Here is a 14,567-nt window from a genome sequence, read left to right on the forward strand (position 1 = left end):
CAACACTCCAAGGACGTTTAATTTTACATTTATGTTTTTCTCTATTGCATTGGTCGTGTGTTAAAAAGAGAAAATAAGAGAAGTCCGTGAGGGGATGGATTAGACTTTTTGGTGTTGGTACAGAGTGTTGCCACTAGGGAGCATTAGGGACTGGATAAAGGAAAGACCTGTGTTTTACTTATGACTGTATATCTGTCTACAGTATGTGTCTGTCTGCTTTTTTAGTCTTTTAGCCAGCAATTGTATATGTCTATTGCTCAGCCTATATCTACACTTGCCTTATTAACATTAACTGTACAAGTTTTAAATTGAGGAGTTTAGTTTATATTTAGTGAGATTATCAAACACATCCACTGGCTGGCCACCCTCATTTAACCACTGGGCTGTTTGCAGATCTGTTGCTTGTCTCGCTGCTGTTTTACATTGCAAATAGACCCGTGTTTACATTTGCTCCACACTGACAATGGTCACTAAGGGTTACCTTGACTCACAACACAGGTAACCAATCACATCTCATGGTGGGGGCAGTTCTCTGGAAAAAAGAGGAAGCAATAACTGACAGAAACTGAAGTGAACAAGGAAAAAACAAGATGATCTACACTGATCTTACATCTGTGTGGCACATTCTCTGGTGACTTGAAACCGACAAAAGGAAACTGATCCCAGGTCTGTGAGCAGATGAAGGTCGTGTGTTTGCCAATAAGGGATAAGAACAATTTCCGTTTCTCTCTTGGATCCTCCAGGCAGCTGCTGCTCTGCCACAACGAGGCACAAGTGGCAAACCCACGGTAAACCTAAAGCTTCTTATTCCATATAGCAGGCCTACTACCCTATATAGTAAACATACTTAAAAACAACAGAAGAAAATGCTGTTAGTTTTTCGCGTGACTTTATGTTACTATACATGTGCTGAAGAGAAAGTGAAAGTAATTTTTTAAAAAGTGTCTGTGAGTTTCCGAGCATGGTTGTTTGACACTGCTTAAACAACCTGCAAGAAACCACCAAGAAAAAAAATACCAGTATATCATTTGCTTTAAATGACAGTTACCATACAGCAGGAATGTTGTAAAAACAGGTATGTGTTGTGGCTGCCTCCACCATTCCCTCCTTCTCCACCTCTCCACACACCATATTTCACTCTGTTCATTTAACAAGGCCCAGTTACCCTGAGCAAGACGGTCTTATCTGCCAAATCCCTCACTCGCCATAATATTATCAGCCTGGCCTAGATCACATACACACACTCTGCCCTTTCTGTCAAACAAACCTGTGCTCTTCTATCTCGATCACTGACTCTCACACACACAGGCAGCTGGGGAATGAATGTTATGGGGGCTTATCTGTGTCCTTAAAGGCCTTGAAGCCACTTCACAGAGTCAGATCCCAGTGCCAAGGCCACAGAGACAAACCTATGTGACCAGAGTACTGATGAATAGAGCTTCTATGTTGTTAGACCGTCAATAGAAGCAGCAGGCTACAGGGCACATGAACATATGCACATGCAGATCTGGCAGTCAAAGAAAGTTTTAAAAAAAGAGATTTTCTAATAGATTGTGACATCAGATCTGTGTTTTTGGTTACTACTAGAAAATTCAAGCTGCATTCTTTGGGTTTTGTGCTACACTGATTACCGCTAAAATAAACATGGCAGCTAGCCATACTGTACACCCAGAGCCTGAATATCAGGTTAGGAAGTGGAAGGCACCTACTTAGTCAACAAGCAGTGCAACTTTACAAGAAAACACAGTATGAGTAGATATGTAAAAAAAGACATTCATGTTGGTTCATTTCAAATTATCTGTGTTTTATTGTAGATGACAAAACACGTGTATTTGTTCAACAACTACTAAATATTTTCTCAGAAAACTGAAGAAAATAAAAAAGAGGTGTTATCTTCAAATTGCTTGTTTTGTCCAAAAATCTGAGATTAAAAAATATATTTGTTCTAATTAGCCAATTACTGAAAGCCAAATAAAAAAAACAGCAAATATTCACATTGAATATACACTGCTCAAAACAAATACAGCAACACTTATAGTCATGTTTAAAAGTTAGTACAACCTCTTATTTCTATGTCAAAGAATAATAAATTATAGAAATCATCTTATCATAGTGGGTCTTTGTATTAGGCAAATACAACCTCAGATGAACAACTAATGCTTCCATAGGATTTAAGAGGATAAGTTATATCCAGGTACTGCTGATCATCCGCCCTTGATTAATTGATCATCAGGAGGTCTGCAGACGTTTATAAAAGCAGAAGCTTTGACATTGTGCTGGTCTGGGGCATTCAGGGAAAGGCATAAAACATGGTCTTTGAGAAGCAGTTGTTGCTGCACAACAGTCTGGAAAGGGATATTTCCAAACAATTTGGAGTTCAACATTCTACAGTGAAAAAGATTATTCACAAGGGCAAAGCATATAAGACAACTGTCAATCTTCCCACGGGGGAACATCTCAGCACATTCGACCCAAGGTTAGACTGCAATGCTTAGAGAAATACAAAAAACCCAAGAACTACATCTCAGGCTCTACAGGGCTCACTGACCATGTAAAATGTTAAAGTCCATGACAACACAATAAGAAGAAGAAAAGTCTGGTTTGTTTGGAAGCGTTGCCAGAAGAAAACCTCTTGTCTCTAAAACATAATGCCAAACACCGTGTTTGGTGAAACATGTAATACCCAATATCAAGCATGGTAGCAAAGAGGAGATGATGTGAGCTTGTTTTGAAGCCACAGGTCCTGGGCACCTTGCACTCATTGGATCGACCCAACTGCCCTCTAGAATCAAATGAGAGGACCTCTGTTTGACAGCTAAAGCATGGTCCAAACTGTCATGCAACAGGGCAATAATATGAAGCACAATAGTAAATCTACACCAGAATAGATAAAAATAAAAGAATGAATCTTTAGAAATCACCTACTCAAAGTCCAGACACCCTCATATATACAGGCAATATACCATTTGCTGTGATATCCTCAGACTCTGTCACGCCTGTCAGATGTGCTCAGTCTGAATGGTGGACCTGCCAATCCTGGTGTTCCCTGGAATATGCCAATCAAGCTGCACGGTGCTGGGCTGTGAGCCTAGCTCATAATGGAGTTTGTCAGACCACAATTCCATCCTCATGAAGTCTGTTTCTTACACTTTGGTCAGAAACTTGCACACCAGTAGCCTGCTAGAGGTCATTTTGTAGGGATCACGCAGTGCTCCTATTGTTCCGCCTTGCTAAAAAAAAGGAGCAGATACCTGTCCTGCTGCTGGGCTGTTGCCCTTTTACAAACCGATCTAGCTCTCCTTATGTAACGGCCAGTATTGTGGTATCTGCTCCTTAAGACTGTACTTCAGCCAGGAAAGAGAAAGAGAGCATTCACTTTGATTTACACCAAAGCAGATGAAATCACTTGTAGATTTTTAATACTGTGAGGATTTGAGTATTCCTTGAATTTTTTGAGCAGTGTATATATCACATATAAGAGGCCAAAACTTAAGAATGTGTCACAAATTGATGTAAATCTAATAAAACTGGCTAAGGTTTTCGGATAATCTCTACTATAATAACTGCACATAGATCATTATTGTTTAAAACTACTTTTGTAAAAACTACCACTTTTGTTTAAAAGGACTGTTTTTCCTTACACTAGTCTGAACAGTGAATTAGTCTCAATTTAACTCATGTCCAATGTAAATCATTGAGTGCCAAATGACTGCAAATATCAGAGGAAGTCAAAAATGAGAAGGCCATTGCTGGCAAAAATGTTGGCAGCCGTTTGGTACAGGAACTCAGGAAGTGGTGCCTCCTAACTGAGCTGTGCTTCCTGTGTGATAACTGACCCAAACATGCCGCCTCTATCACACACAAAAAGACGCAGAAGAATGCTTACATTCTCTCTGTATTTGGCAGCTGCTGTATTAAACATTACCGTTATACTAAACAGAGGCTTTTTTAAACATCGCAAGGATTAATGGGATTAAAATGTCGGAGTTCAGTGATTAGGATTAATTCCTCGGAGGCGATTTCTTCACAGTGTGAGATCTATTGTGTACAAAACCTAAATACTGGCGTGATCTTCGAAAAAGTTGAGCTGAAGGTAAGTGCAAGTGTGTAAACAGGGTTACCAACCTAAATGTGACACTAATGAGGGAGAGGATGCAACAGCAGCAGAAGGGCTAAGTTCACTTTAAACTCACAGTGTAGGCGTAGAGGACAGAGGTGCATGGTCCTGGGGAATATATATATATATATATATATATATATATATATATATATATATATATATATATATATATATATATATATATATATATATATATATATATATATATATATATATATATATATATATATATATATATATATATATATATATATATATATATATATATATATATAAGAGAGAGAGAGAGAGAGAGAGAGAGAGAGAGAGAGAGAGAGAGAGAGAGAGAGAGAGAGAGAGAGAGAGAGTGATTAAGAGGAACTAGGACAAGAAACGAGGCATGGAAAAAAGTGAGGGGGAGTAGAAGAGTTGGTTTTCTTCGTTTTGTTCTGAATGTCCCCTTCAGAGTCATGTTGTAAAGAATGCTCATGCCACAGCTCTAAAACCTTGAACATTGTGTAAAGACATGGTGTTTCAAGTTCAACACCAGCTGCCTCCCTCTACTCATAACCATGCACCAACACGCGCGCGCACACACACTGCAGTGCAAATGCTTCCTTCCTGTTTCTGGTGTAGCCTATTTTAAAAGCAAGATAAGGGCAAAAGAATTACATATATGAAAGCGGGAAGTGAAGTGTACTTTCATCTCTGTATCTAAGATCAAAGTAAAAACTCATCTTTACTTGGACAATTTCTTAAAAAGTCCAGCAACTGCATGCCTCCTGACTTTCACTACAAGTGTGGTATTCTCTGTGTTTTTTCTCTTAACGGCATCTCATCCCCTCACACACATTTACCCTCTTTTTTTTCTTCTCTGGCAGGTTCAGTCAGACCACAGGACAGTTTAGCAGACCCCGCTTCCTCATCGAGAGGCGCAGCAGATTGAGCAAACACGAGTTTCCTGTGATGTCTCTGTCTCTGGTCAATTAGTTTACTCACATCACTCTTCCACTGTTGAATTGCCCTGCATGGAACGACGTCAACATTCTTCATAACCTTGGGGGAGCTCTCCGGTAGATCTGCATTGACAGTCATTTCCAGTGATCTTACGATTTGCTTCAAACACTGGACAAGAAAAAGACATCAGACCTGTTGTGTAACAGTCTTCCGAGAAAATTTGTGATGCTGTTTTCACATACTTAGGATTGTGTGTGTGTTTTTGAAATTCAACCATGTTGCAGCAGTCAGAGCTTATCTTTGACTTTGCCAGTGACCATGTGTCACAGGTGAGTAAAAGTGAAAACTTATTTAATATAAATTTGTTGCTTGTATTGAACCAATAGTCAAAACTGACATCCAATTGTGTTTTGCAGTTGGGGGGTCACTCTGATTACCCTGCGGTGATTGTGGAGCAGGTTCCCCATCCACACCTGCTCGCATATTCAGGTCTAGCGTGTGAACAGCTAGAAACAGAGGAGGATCACCAGCAGCTGCTCAAAGGTCAGTGCATATTACACACAGGCTCCAGCCTCTCTATACCTGACACTGCCGTGACTGGAGCCCCCCTACCGTCTGTTACTCCGCAGTAATGGTTAATCAACCGTTTGTTCTGTGGAGATTTTATTAATGTTTTACCAAAGCAAAAGTTACACCAAGCTATTTTATAAAGGGAGGGACTGCGCATGCGCAGTCGCAACTCTCGCACATGGACCACCCTCCGCAGAAATTCAGGAAGTTAAACAAAACATTCCTGGTCTGTGCCTGGGAAATATCGTTAATGAATCAAATTAGGATGTAGACGTGGTTTCGTCGGGCTGCAGCACACATGCTATAGCTTGTTTCTCACCAGTGCTGGGAATTAAAAGTAAGTTACATGGTTGTATCGGCTTGTTTTTCCCGACACAGTCACACCAGGCAGCAGCTTAAGTTGGGGATGGCATGGCGAGATTCGGTTAATTTAGCTAACAGCAGTAAGTGCTAGCACAGAAGTAACACTCGCCGTAACTTGTGGAGCACTTACTTCAATGCTACAGCCGTTTAAGGGCAGCAGCCTACACATTTGTGTTGCCACGCTTTTTATAAGACTGTTTGAGCTCACGACAAACCGCTGCTAGCTAGCAGATGTTTTCTAGCTCACTGCTCACTGCCTGGTAACGTCGACAGATGCGCACAAAACAATAGACTCCCCCTCCCCCCAATTTGATCATATTTGTCTCAGAGACATAATTTGCCGAGATGTATGTCCATATGATAAATAAAGGCCATAGCTGGCCACAATGTGTGGAGGTACTAGCGTTATAATGTCTCAAAAATGTTATTTTTACTTTAGTGTTCGCTTGTACTTGTTTGAAAAAATTCAAACAAGTACTTATCTGCTGTAGTTAAGGGAAACCTTGTGGAGAGTCCTTTAAGATACAATACAAAGTACGATATATGAAATGGAAATTATGATTTACTCATAAAAAATTATTCTAATGATGTTGCAGCGCGTCACAGTACAAAAACTCTTGTTTATAAGCCTGTTGCACGGGACCCTTACATCTCCCCAGCACCTACTTTCAGTAGTCAGTTGCAACGCCATAAAAGGTTGACTTCAGTTTGCTTTCTATGGTTCTAATTTGGGATGTTGAGTTGATTTCGTCTGGTTGCTTGTAATAGTGGTGAAGTCTTCGTCAACCTTATCCTCTTGATTACATCATAGGAACTATAAATGTTTTTTCAGATGATGTCATATGGAGGACACCATCACCTTTCAGTAAAGACAGATGGATATCTACTATACTGATATTTTAGTACACAAATTCTTGACTGTCATAGATGCCTAGAAGTTGCCACGCAAAGTAAATGGACAAATGTACTAGTGAACCCATTTAAAAAAGCATGTCAGCCTAAACATTGACAATTATTATGCCAGATTAGAGTGAGATTCATGCAAATCACAGCACGACATGTTTATTAATTTATTTAAAATAAAACAATGAATAGTAATTACCTTTTTTCAAAATATGGCAGAGTTGTGATCAGTTGTCCCTGTACATATACAAAAAATGTCAGGTGAGAAGATTGGTGAATCACTGCTTTACTTATCTATCCAAGTAGACATTTAAAATTTTGCACAGCTCTGTGTCTTGCAGCAACTTGGTACAGATATGAAATCTCATTTGTGGGGCTTACAACTTACAACAAGAGATACATGATATGGGTAAAATCCTTTATAATGATGAAAGTTATACACTAAAATATAATTAAGCAGTGTGTTGTAAAACTTGCAGCAAATAAATATACTGAGTAAAAAAAACATTTGCAGAGGTGTCTCTTAATAAAATATGTGATTGCACAGTTTTATACATGTATCCAACAACAACAAAGACAGTTAGACAGTGAGGCAGTTTACACATGCAGCACCCATGAAACAACTTATAAAATTCTGCCACCTTTAAGTTTATTCTTTGCACCTGACTTTTATGTATTTTGACTTAAAATGTCTTTCATGAAAGTTTAAGTTGAACAGCTGAACACAATTGCTACTATTACATACAGATTGCAGTTACTTTAAAAGTGGTAGATGATGTGTCGTAGATTTTTTGATTTTGAAATGTGTTTAATGTTTCGCTACCTTAAGACCCAGAGGTGAAATTTTTTGTTGTTGTAATTGTATTGAAAAGGAAACAGAAATCACAGGCACGTGTGCTAAAACCAAACCATTAGAATAGCTACAAAGCCCTAAAGGTGATAGAATGCTCGTTTTTTCTAATGTGTGGGTGAACCCATCTTTTAAACTCAAGCTTTATCATCAGTTGTTCTAACATTTAATTGTCTTTGTATTAAACTCCAGCCTTTTCCACCCGAAAAGTATCATTCTACATTACTTTCTTCTCTTTCCTCTGTAGTGGAGCCACATGAAAGTGGAGAGGAAGAGACCATGGAGACTCTTATTGCTGCTGACTCCCTTCTCAACATGGACTGCCCTGACAGTCTGTCTCTGGAGCAACACTACTGTAAGCAAACACACCTGACTAAACTATACTTACATGCTTACAAACAGAGTGAAGATGCCCTAGCGAAACCTCACCCCCTCGTGTTTTGATGTAGGACAAGTTTGACTGCGGGATGTTATTTTAAGACATGGTGGTCATGGCGCTGTTGTCTTCAATTAAATCTGTTTGTGCCCCCTGCAGCCCAGACCTTCCTATCATCACTGGGTGATGTCATCACTACTCCTGTTGCCCAGGTAACTGTGTCAGCAGAGGGGGTTGTGGGAGCTGTTGACCAGTCACAGTGGCAAGCGTTGCACACAAAGAAGCCCTCAGCACAGCTGCAGTCCAGAAAGAGGGGTCAGTCACACATGTATATCACCTTATCTCAAACTAAGTCAAGGGATGTCTGATAATAAATGTCTTTTATTATTTTGTTATTTTTATTCTTTTTCTACAGGTAAAAAAGCACGACATCGGAGGGCAGAGTCTCCCACACCAGACATTATTGTGAAAAAGGACAAATACAACAAAGGTATTGTCCCATACAAACACATTTGTTTCTTTCTCTTAAAACATTATCACTTATTGGCCGAATGTCTTAATAAATGTCATTTTTATTTACAAATTGTAATAGCAATCCTCTGATGCTGAATGCAGTCATATAGTTAAACTCAAATAAGGTAGCTAGTACAGCAGCTGTTTAATAGTATGTATAAACCCTTAATACCTGTAAATGAGACAATTTTAAGGTATTTTACCTGTCTTTTTATATCATATCAATTTAAAAATATTCTCCTCATGCTCAAGCTATCTCCTCAAGCTATGCAGAATGCATGAACTTTCATCAAAAAACATTTTGTTATTATCCTATTATTTCTTAATTAAACACACAGTAACTAGCCCTTATGTGTGTGAGGAGAAAAAGCCATTGTTTGAAATTAAATGTCCCATACGGCCTGTCAGAAACAGGGTTTAGATGGATAGTTCACACAGGATGGGGTCAGTTTTGCAACACAGTTTGTACAAAAGTAATTTTCATTTGTCTTTTCTCCTTTTGTTTAACGTGTTTGTGCTTCAGGAGGAAACACGCTGTACCTATGGCAGTTCTTGATGGAGTTGCTGCAGGATCGTCAGGTCTGCCCCCGCTACATCAAATGGACTAACCCTCAAGCAGGGATCTTCAAGTTGGTCAACTCAAAAGCAGTGGCCAGGCTCTGGGGTAAACACAAGAACAAGCCGGATATGAATTATGAGACAATGGGGAGAGCACTCAGGTACACAACACTCTAAAATGACATCATAATATCATGTACTTAAGGCACTGGATCTGATAATAACAGATAATAGATTTTATTTCCCAGTAATGATCCATCAAAAGAGTCATTGCAAGTCAATGTTTTTCCGAATACTGGTTTTCAGTGTTGCTAAAGATAACGTGGGCAATGTTTATTTAGCTTGGTATATTAAAATTGTTAGACACTGCTGTTTAAAATATATAAACCAGAAAGAGGAAGACACATGCTTGATGTTTTTATATTTAAACAAAAAATAAAATAAAATGTAAAAATCAAGAGCTAACCCTTTTTTTCATCAAGAATAGGTTGGTAAATGAATATTAGTCATTTCACAATATGGGTGCTTTTGTGTGTATTTATTTATTTATTTATTTGGTTAATTTAATCATTTTGAATGTTTCCTTCATTTTATGCTTAAATCAAAAGTCATTGTCATTTACATTCTGTAAACATAATATCATTGACCATGAATATTCTTAATGCTGAATCTCTGTTCATGCAGGTACTACTACCAGAGAGGCATCCTCAACAAAGTTGAAGGCCAGCGTCTAGTCTACCAGTTCACCTCTCTGCCCAAAGATATGATTTATATCACTGATGGAGATGGATCCAAAGAGGAAGATGATGATCACGATGACAATAGCGTCAATGATGAAGATATGAGTGAGGAGTCTGATGACAGCACAGTAGCTTCTAGTGATCAGTCCTTGGAGGAAGAAGATTTACACCCACCACAGAAGAAGATTTCATCTGGCCCTGTCCGTGCCCCAGCTGCCCAGCGAACCAGGCCAGCTTCAAAGCCTTCTAGCCAGCGTGACACCGTCCTGCGGCCTCCCAGCTCCTTGATCCAGGAGCAGCATTTGCCTATTGTGTCTGCTGAGATGCTGCGAACCCTCCAGAACCTGCAGAAGGTCCAGTCGCTGCAGCCTGCAGGTCACGCCTCTGTGTTTAAAACAGCTCAGCTGCTAGGGAGTCTGTGTGAGCGACAGGCTGCTGCGGATGTGGCTGTGGACAGTAAGGGTGTACCAGAGATGCCAGATAAAAAGTCACACAGAGGACAAAAAACTTCACAAGTGGAGACTCCACGGCTGATGCCTCTGACTAGCTCTGACCATTAGAACAGACCAATTCACGCTCACTGCAAACATTCACCTACACTCCACTGACTCAGGATCACTTAGATAGTTACGCAGCTACACATTCAGGCATTTATGCCTTAAGTGTCCATGAGTGGGATTATTGATCTAGCATTACTTTTGTAATGTGAATTGGTAAAAAAAGTAATTATAGATCACTGCTTCCTCCCTGTCATCTAAAATGGCTCAATATCTCCCATCAGTTCATAAAAACTCCCTTCGTCTTAGCGTCATTCTCTGTATCCATCAAGTACACAAGACACCAAAGACATACATGCACTGGAATCTACAGCCTCTGCACCTTCTGCAGACACACCCTCTGCTTGCACTTCAGCTTCAGTGTCTTGGAGCTAATTATATTATTGTCCACCTTTACTTTTCCTTGTTCTTTCTCACAACTTTTTTTTTTTTTATCACACCCTAAATCATTCCTCTGCCTCTAAAGTGGCTTTGCACTAATGTTTACCCCTGCTGTATGTTCTTTCTTTAAGTGCCTGAAAATCTCAGACCACCCTGTCTCTGCCTCAGTGTTCGTGGTAATCATAAGGGTTATTGAGGGAAAACATTCCAAATAATTATTATTATTATTATTATTTTGTTTTACAATTACTGAATTATATTTGTATTGTTAAATCTTGAAAACAAGGGATCACTGTTGTTTTTTGAATAGAACTTGATAGTTGATGTATCTATACAGTGGACCTTTTTGTTTTGTTGACAATCACCAGTAAAATGTTCTTAGAGCCTTTTTGTTTAGCTACAGTGCCTCCTGTAGAATAGCCTTTCCGCAATGCACATATTCTGTTGAGTTATTACACTTATATAAATGCATATATGAACCTCTAAAGCCTCGAAACCTTTATGTATTGTGTTATATTCTGTATGTCTGTGAACATATTTGACTTTGTGCCTTGTTGCCATTTACTCCCTCAGGTTCATAAACTTTTTTTTTGCTGCACAGACTATATAATCTATGCAAGTAGTAAAATAGCTAGCCCTTTCTAATGAAGTCATTTTAGGTTCAGTGTTGTCTCTTCAGTTGCGCTAGTTCTAGCCCTACAAAGCTAGTCCAGACAGTTCACCTCTCTTAAAATGAAAATGCAGTTTGTCAAAGTCAGACTTTCATATGGGAGGTGAAACATGGCTAAGAGATGTGTTGTACTGTGCTTTTGCAACCAGGGAACCCTTTTATTGCAAAACGAATTATTTTGAAATCCCATCGCTTTGCTTTGTCTGAAAGTGTCTTGAATACTATAACTTTTACTGATCTAGATTTGTAAGCTTGTAGCAGAGGGAGAGGTGAAGTTTATTTTGCTTTTTTGTGTGTCTCTATGCTTTCATGCATTTCCAAGGTGTTGAAAAGATAATGGTCTATTATATGAAATAAACTTAATTTTCCATTATCTGTGTGAACTTCATCCCTACATATTTACTTACCTACAGTTTGAAATCTTCATTAATGGAAACCGCATTTATGTAAGAGCTGGATTTAGGTACCGGTAATTCAGTTTAATGCAACTTTCTAATTCCTCAAAACTATATGTTAGAATGTTTTACATCAATATGATTATTTGACATGTTATAAGAACTCCCTACTGTACAGGTGAAATGTTTACTTGAAAAAGTATTCAGTTTATAAAATACATTATTATGTGACCTTTTCATTGACACAAAATATGTAACGTAAGCCCCACTTGGCCTAGTTACAGCATTTAAATGTTAATTCATTGATGAAATTTCCCTAAAAGATTTATAATTGTGTAACTTAGAATATCTATATAAGTAAAAATAGTATTATATATTTATATATTTTAGATAACATAATGGTCTAGCCTCAACAGGAAAACATTAGCTGCAAGAAACATACTAATGCATTTATACCAAAGTAGATTAGGTATATTTAATATGAAAGAAGTTTAATACCTAAATTCTTAAATGCAACATTGTAATTCCAGTGTAACGACAAAGCAACTCAATAGTTCTTATTGTTTATATAGTGTTGGTCCCCCTTGAGCTACAAAAACAGCTCTGACCCATCGGGGCATACACTCCACAAGACTTCTAAATGTGTCCTCTAGGATCTGGCACAAGACGTCAGCAACATGTCCTTTAAGTCTTGTGACTTGTTTTTCCCGCACATCCCACAGGCTGGATTGAAATCGGGGGAATTTGAAGGCCAAGGCAACACCTTAAACTCTCATATTGTGTTTCTCAAAACGTTCCTACACAAGTTTTGCATACTGGCAGGGCAGATAGACTACTGAAAGAGACCATTGCCATCAGGCAATGCTATTGCCAGGAAGCACGTACTTGATCTGCAACACTGTTTAGGTAGGTGATACATGTCATTATACCAACTATGTGAATGCCAGAAGTCAAGGTTTTCCAACAGAACATGCTCAGAGCATCTCACTGCAGTAGCTGGCTTGCCTTTTTCCCCACTGCATTCTGGTGCCATCTCTGAGCCACCCAGTTGACTGCACAACGTAAAAAAAAAAAAAATTCCCGCTCTTTCCCGCTTTTCTACTGTTCCACTGCTCCACAGTTCTGATGCTCCTGTATCCATTGTGAATGCTTTCGGTGGTAGGGGCCAGCATGGGCACTTTGACTCTCTGCAGACGCACAGCTCCATGCACACCAAGATGTGATGCACTGTGATCGGCTCCCTTCCCCAACACCCTGTTATTTTGTCAACTTTGAGTAATTACTGACCACTGCATACCAGCGACACTCCACAAGACCTGTGCTTATGGAGATCCAGTGACCCAGTCTAGTCATCACTGTTGAGCACTTGTCAATTTGTCAGTTTGTTTAGGTACTGCTGTTGTTTGCATTGCCCTCAGCTTGCTTTGGAAATACATTCTAGGAGCTAATTTTTCAGCATGCCTCAGAGTGTAGTAAATCAAATTCCAGGAATTTGTCGATGGGGTATTTGGCAGGTAGGAGTTATCTGCTCTCAAGCTTCAGTATGGCAGACATGGTGTGAACAGCAACTTCACAAGAGAATACAGTTATCTTAAGCTCCAACTTCCAGGCTACCGTTTAGTCAAAAAAAAGGGACTTATTTACAGCAATGTATGGCTGCCACCCTAAGAAGGTTTTTACTCTATATCTTATTATAAAGAGAAAACTTTCTCCTTTTAATGAGAAACAAAACCTACATCTCCATGTATGCTGCTAAGTGAAAGCAGAGTTTTATTATGTGTTAGGCCTGATACAAAGTAAGACTTAATCAGTGCATTTAAATGTTCACATGCATCCATGTAACCAACAATACCAGCAGCTTTGAGGATAGGTCCACTAAATACACAGTATTTCGAAGAATCGATTAGATTTTTCTCGTTAAACGAGAATGTTTTCCCATTATAACAAGATAATTTTTCTCATTAAAAAAAGAGTTTAGACAAGAAAGTTTTAAAGGCTGAAGCATTCACAGTATATAATATTCTAATCTTTATTATTATTATTATTATTATTTCCATGTTCCATATGTTTTTCTTGGCACTTAACTACTTCAGCCCACTTTTAGCTAGAAACACTGTTCAAACTTTAAAGCTTATGAAGGACATGTGCTCCTCCATTCAGCATTTGAAAATATTTTATACTTAAATATTCAGCTTTTTTCAGCATTTATTTCTAATTCAAATAAATTGAGAGATTCTTCAGTTTTGTTGAAACAGGACAAGCTGAAGAATCTCTCCATTTATTTGACTTTAACTAGTTGGGCATACTTCAGCCTAGAGCCCATTCAAACTTTCAGCAAATCACAAGAGTCTGCTATCAGCCATCTATTTCGCTTTTTAATATATTTTACGGTTTTTGAATAATCGCAGTTATAGTTTGAATTCATTTTTGGTAAATTTCCAACTTCTCCATTAGTGTGTATTGCAGAATGTTGGCCCAGCTAGAGTGGGTGACATCACATGCTCTCTCACTTCTCACCTTCAACTGTTATAAACTTTTTTCTTCTTTTCTTCAGTCAACTTTCATCTTTCCTCAACAAATTACACATTAAAATTTAGGTATTTTTGTTTTCTTTCTTTTGTGTCCTGTCTCATAG

General features: G+C 38.6%; 1 protein-coding gene across 3 annotated transcripts; it reads left to right on the top strand.

The window, feature by feature from the left end:
• Positions 1-562: 562 nt before the first annotated feature.
• On the top strand, positions 563-11,910 carry LOC137098612 (ETS-related transcription factor Elf-1-like). Of its 3 annotated transcripts, none has more exons than XM_067475033.1 (8): positions 563-788; positions 4,981-5,385; positions 5,473-5,599; positions 7,990-8,097; positions 8,278-8,433; positions 8,534-8,608; positions 9,155-9,350; positions 9,874-11,910. In XM_067475033.1, the coding sequence occupies exons 2-8, from the start codon at positions 5,332-5,334 to the stop codon at positions 10,487-10,489; spliced, it is 1,332 nt and encodes a 443-aa protein (XP_067331134.1). In that variant the 5' UTR covers positions 563-788; positions 4,981-5,331; the 3' UTR covers positions 10,490-11,910. The 3 variants fall into 3 exon arrangements, with proteins under 3 accessions (XP_067331134.1, XP_067331135.1, XP_067331136.1); XM_067475034.1 differs by lacking the exon at positions 563-788 and adding an exon at positions 3,826-4,093; XM_067475035.1 differs by lacking the exons at positions 563-788; positions 4,981-5,385; positions 5,473-5,599 and adding an exon at positions 5,804-5,963.
• The last annotated feature ends 2,657 nt before the right edge of the window (positions 11,911-14,567 follow it).

The sequence above is a fragment of the Channa argus genome, chromosome 14 (assembly GCF_033026475.1).
Source record: "Channa argus isolate prfri chromosome 14, Channa argus male v1.0, whole genome shotgun sequence".
NCBI classification, from domain to species: Eukaryota; Metazoa; Chordata; class Actinopteri; order Anabantiformes; family Channidae; genus Channa; species Channa argus.

Excerpts from the sequence above, each read along its gene's own strand:
- LOC137098612 (XM_067475033.1), top strand. The coding sequence starts at position 5,332 with ATGTTGCAGCAGTCAGAGCTTATCTTTGACTTTGCCAGTGACCATGTG. Across the intron at positions 5,386-5,472 it reads CCAGTGACCATGTGTCACAG|TTGGGGGGTCACTCTGATTA; the intron begins GTGAGTAAAAGT and ends TGTGTTTTGCAG. Across the intron at positions 8,609-9,154 it reads AAAGGACAAATACAACAAAG|GAGGAAACACGCTGTACCTA; the intron begins GTATTGTCCCAT and ends TTTGTGCTTCAG.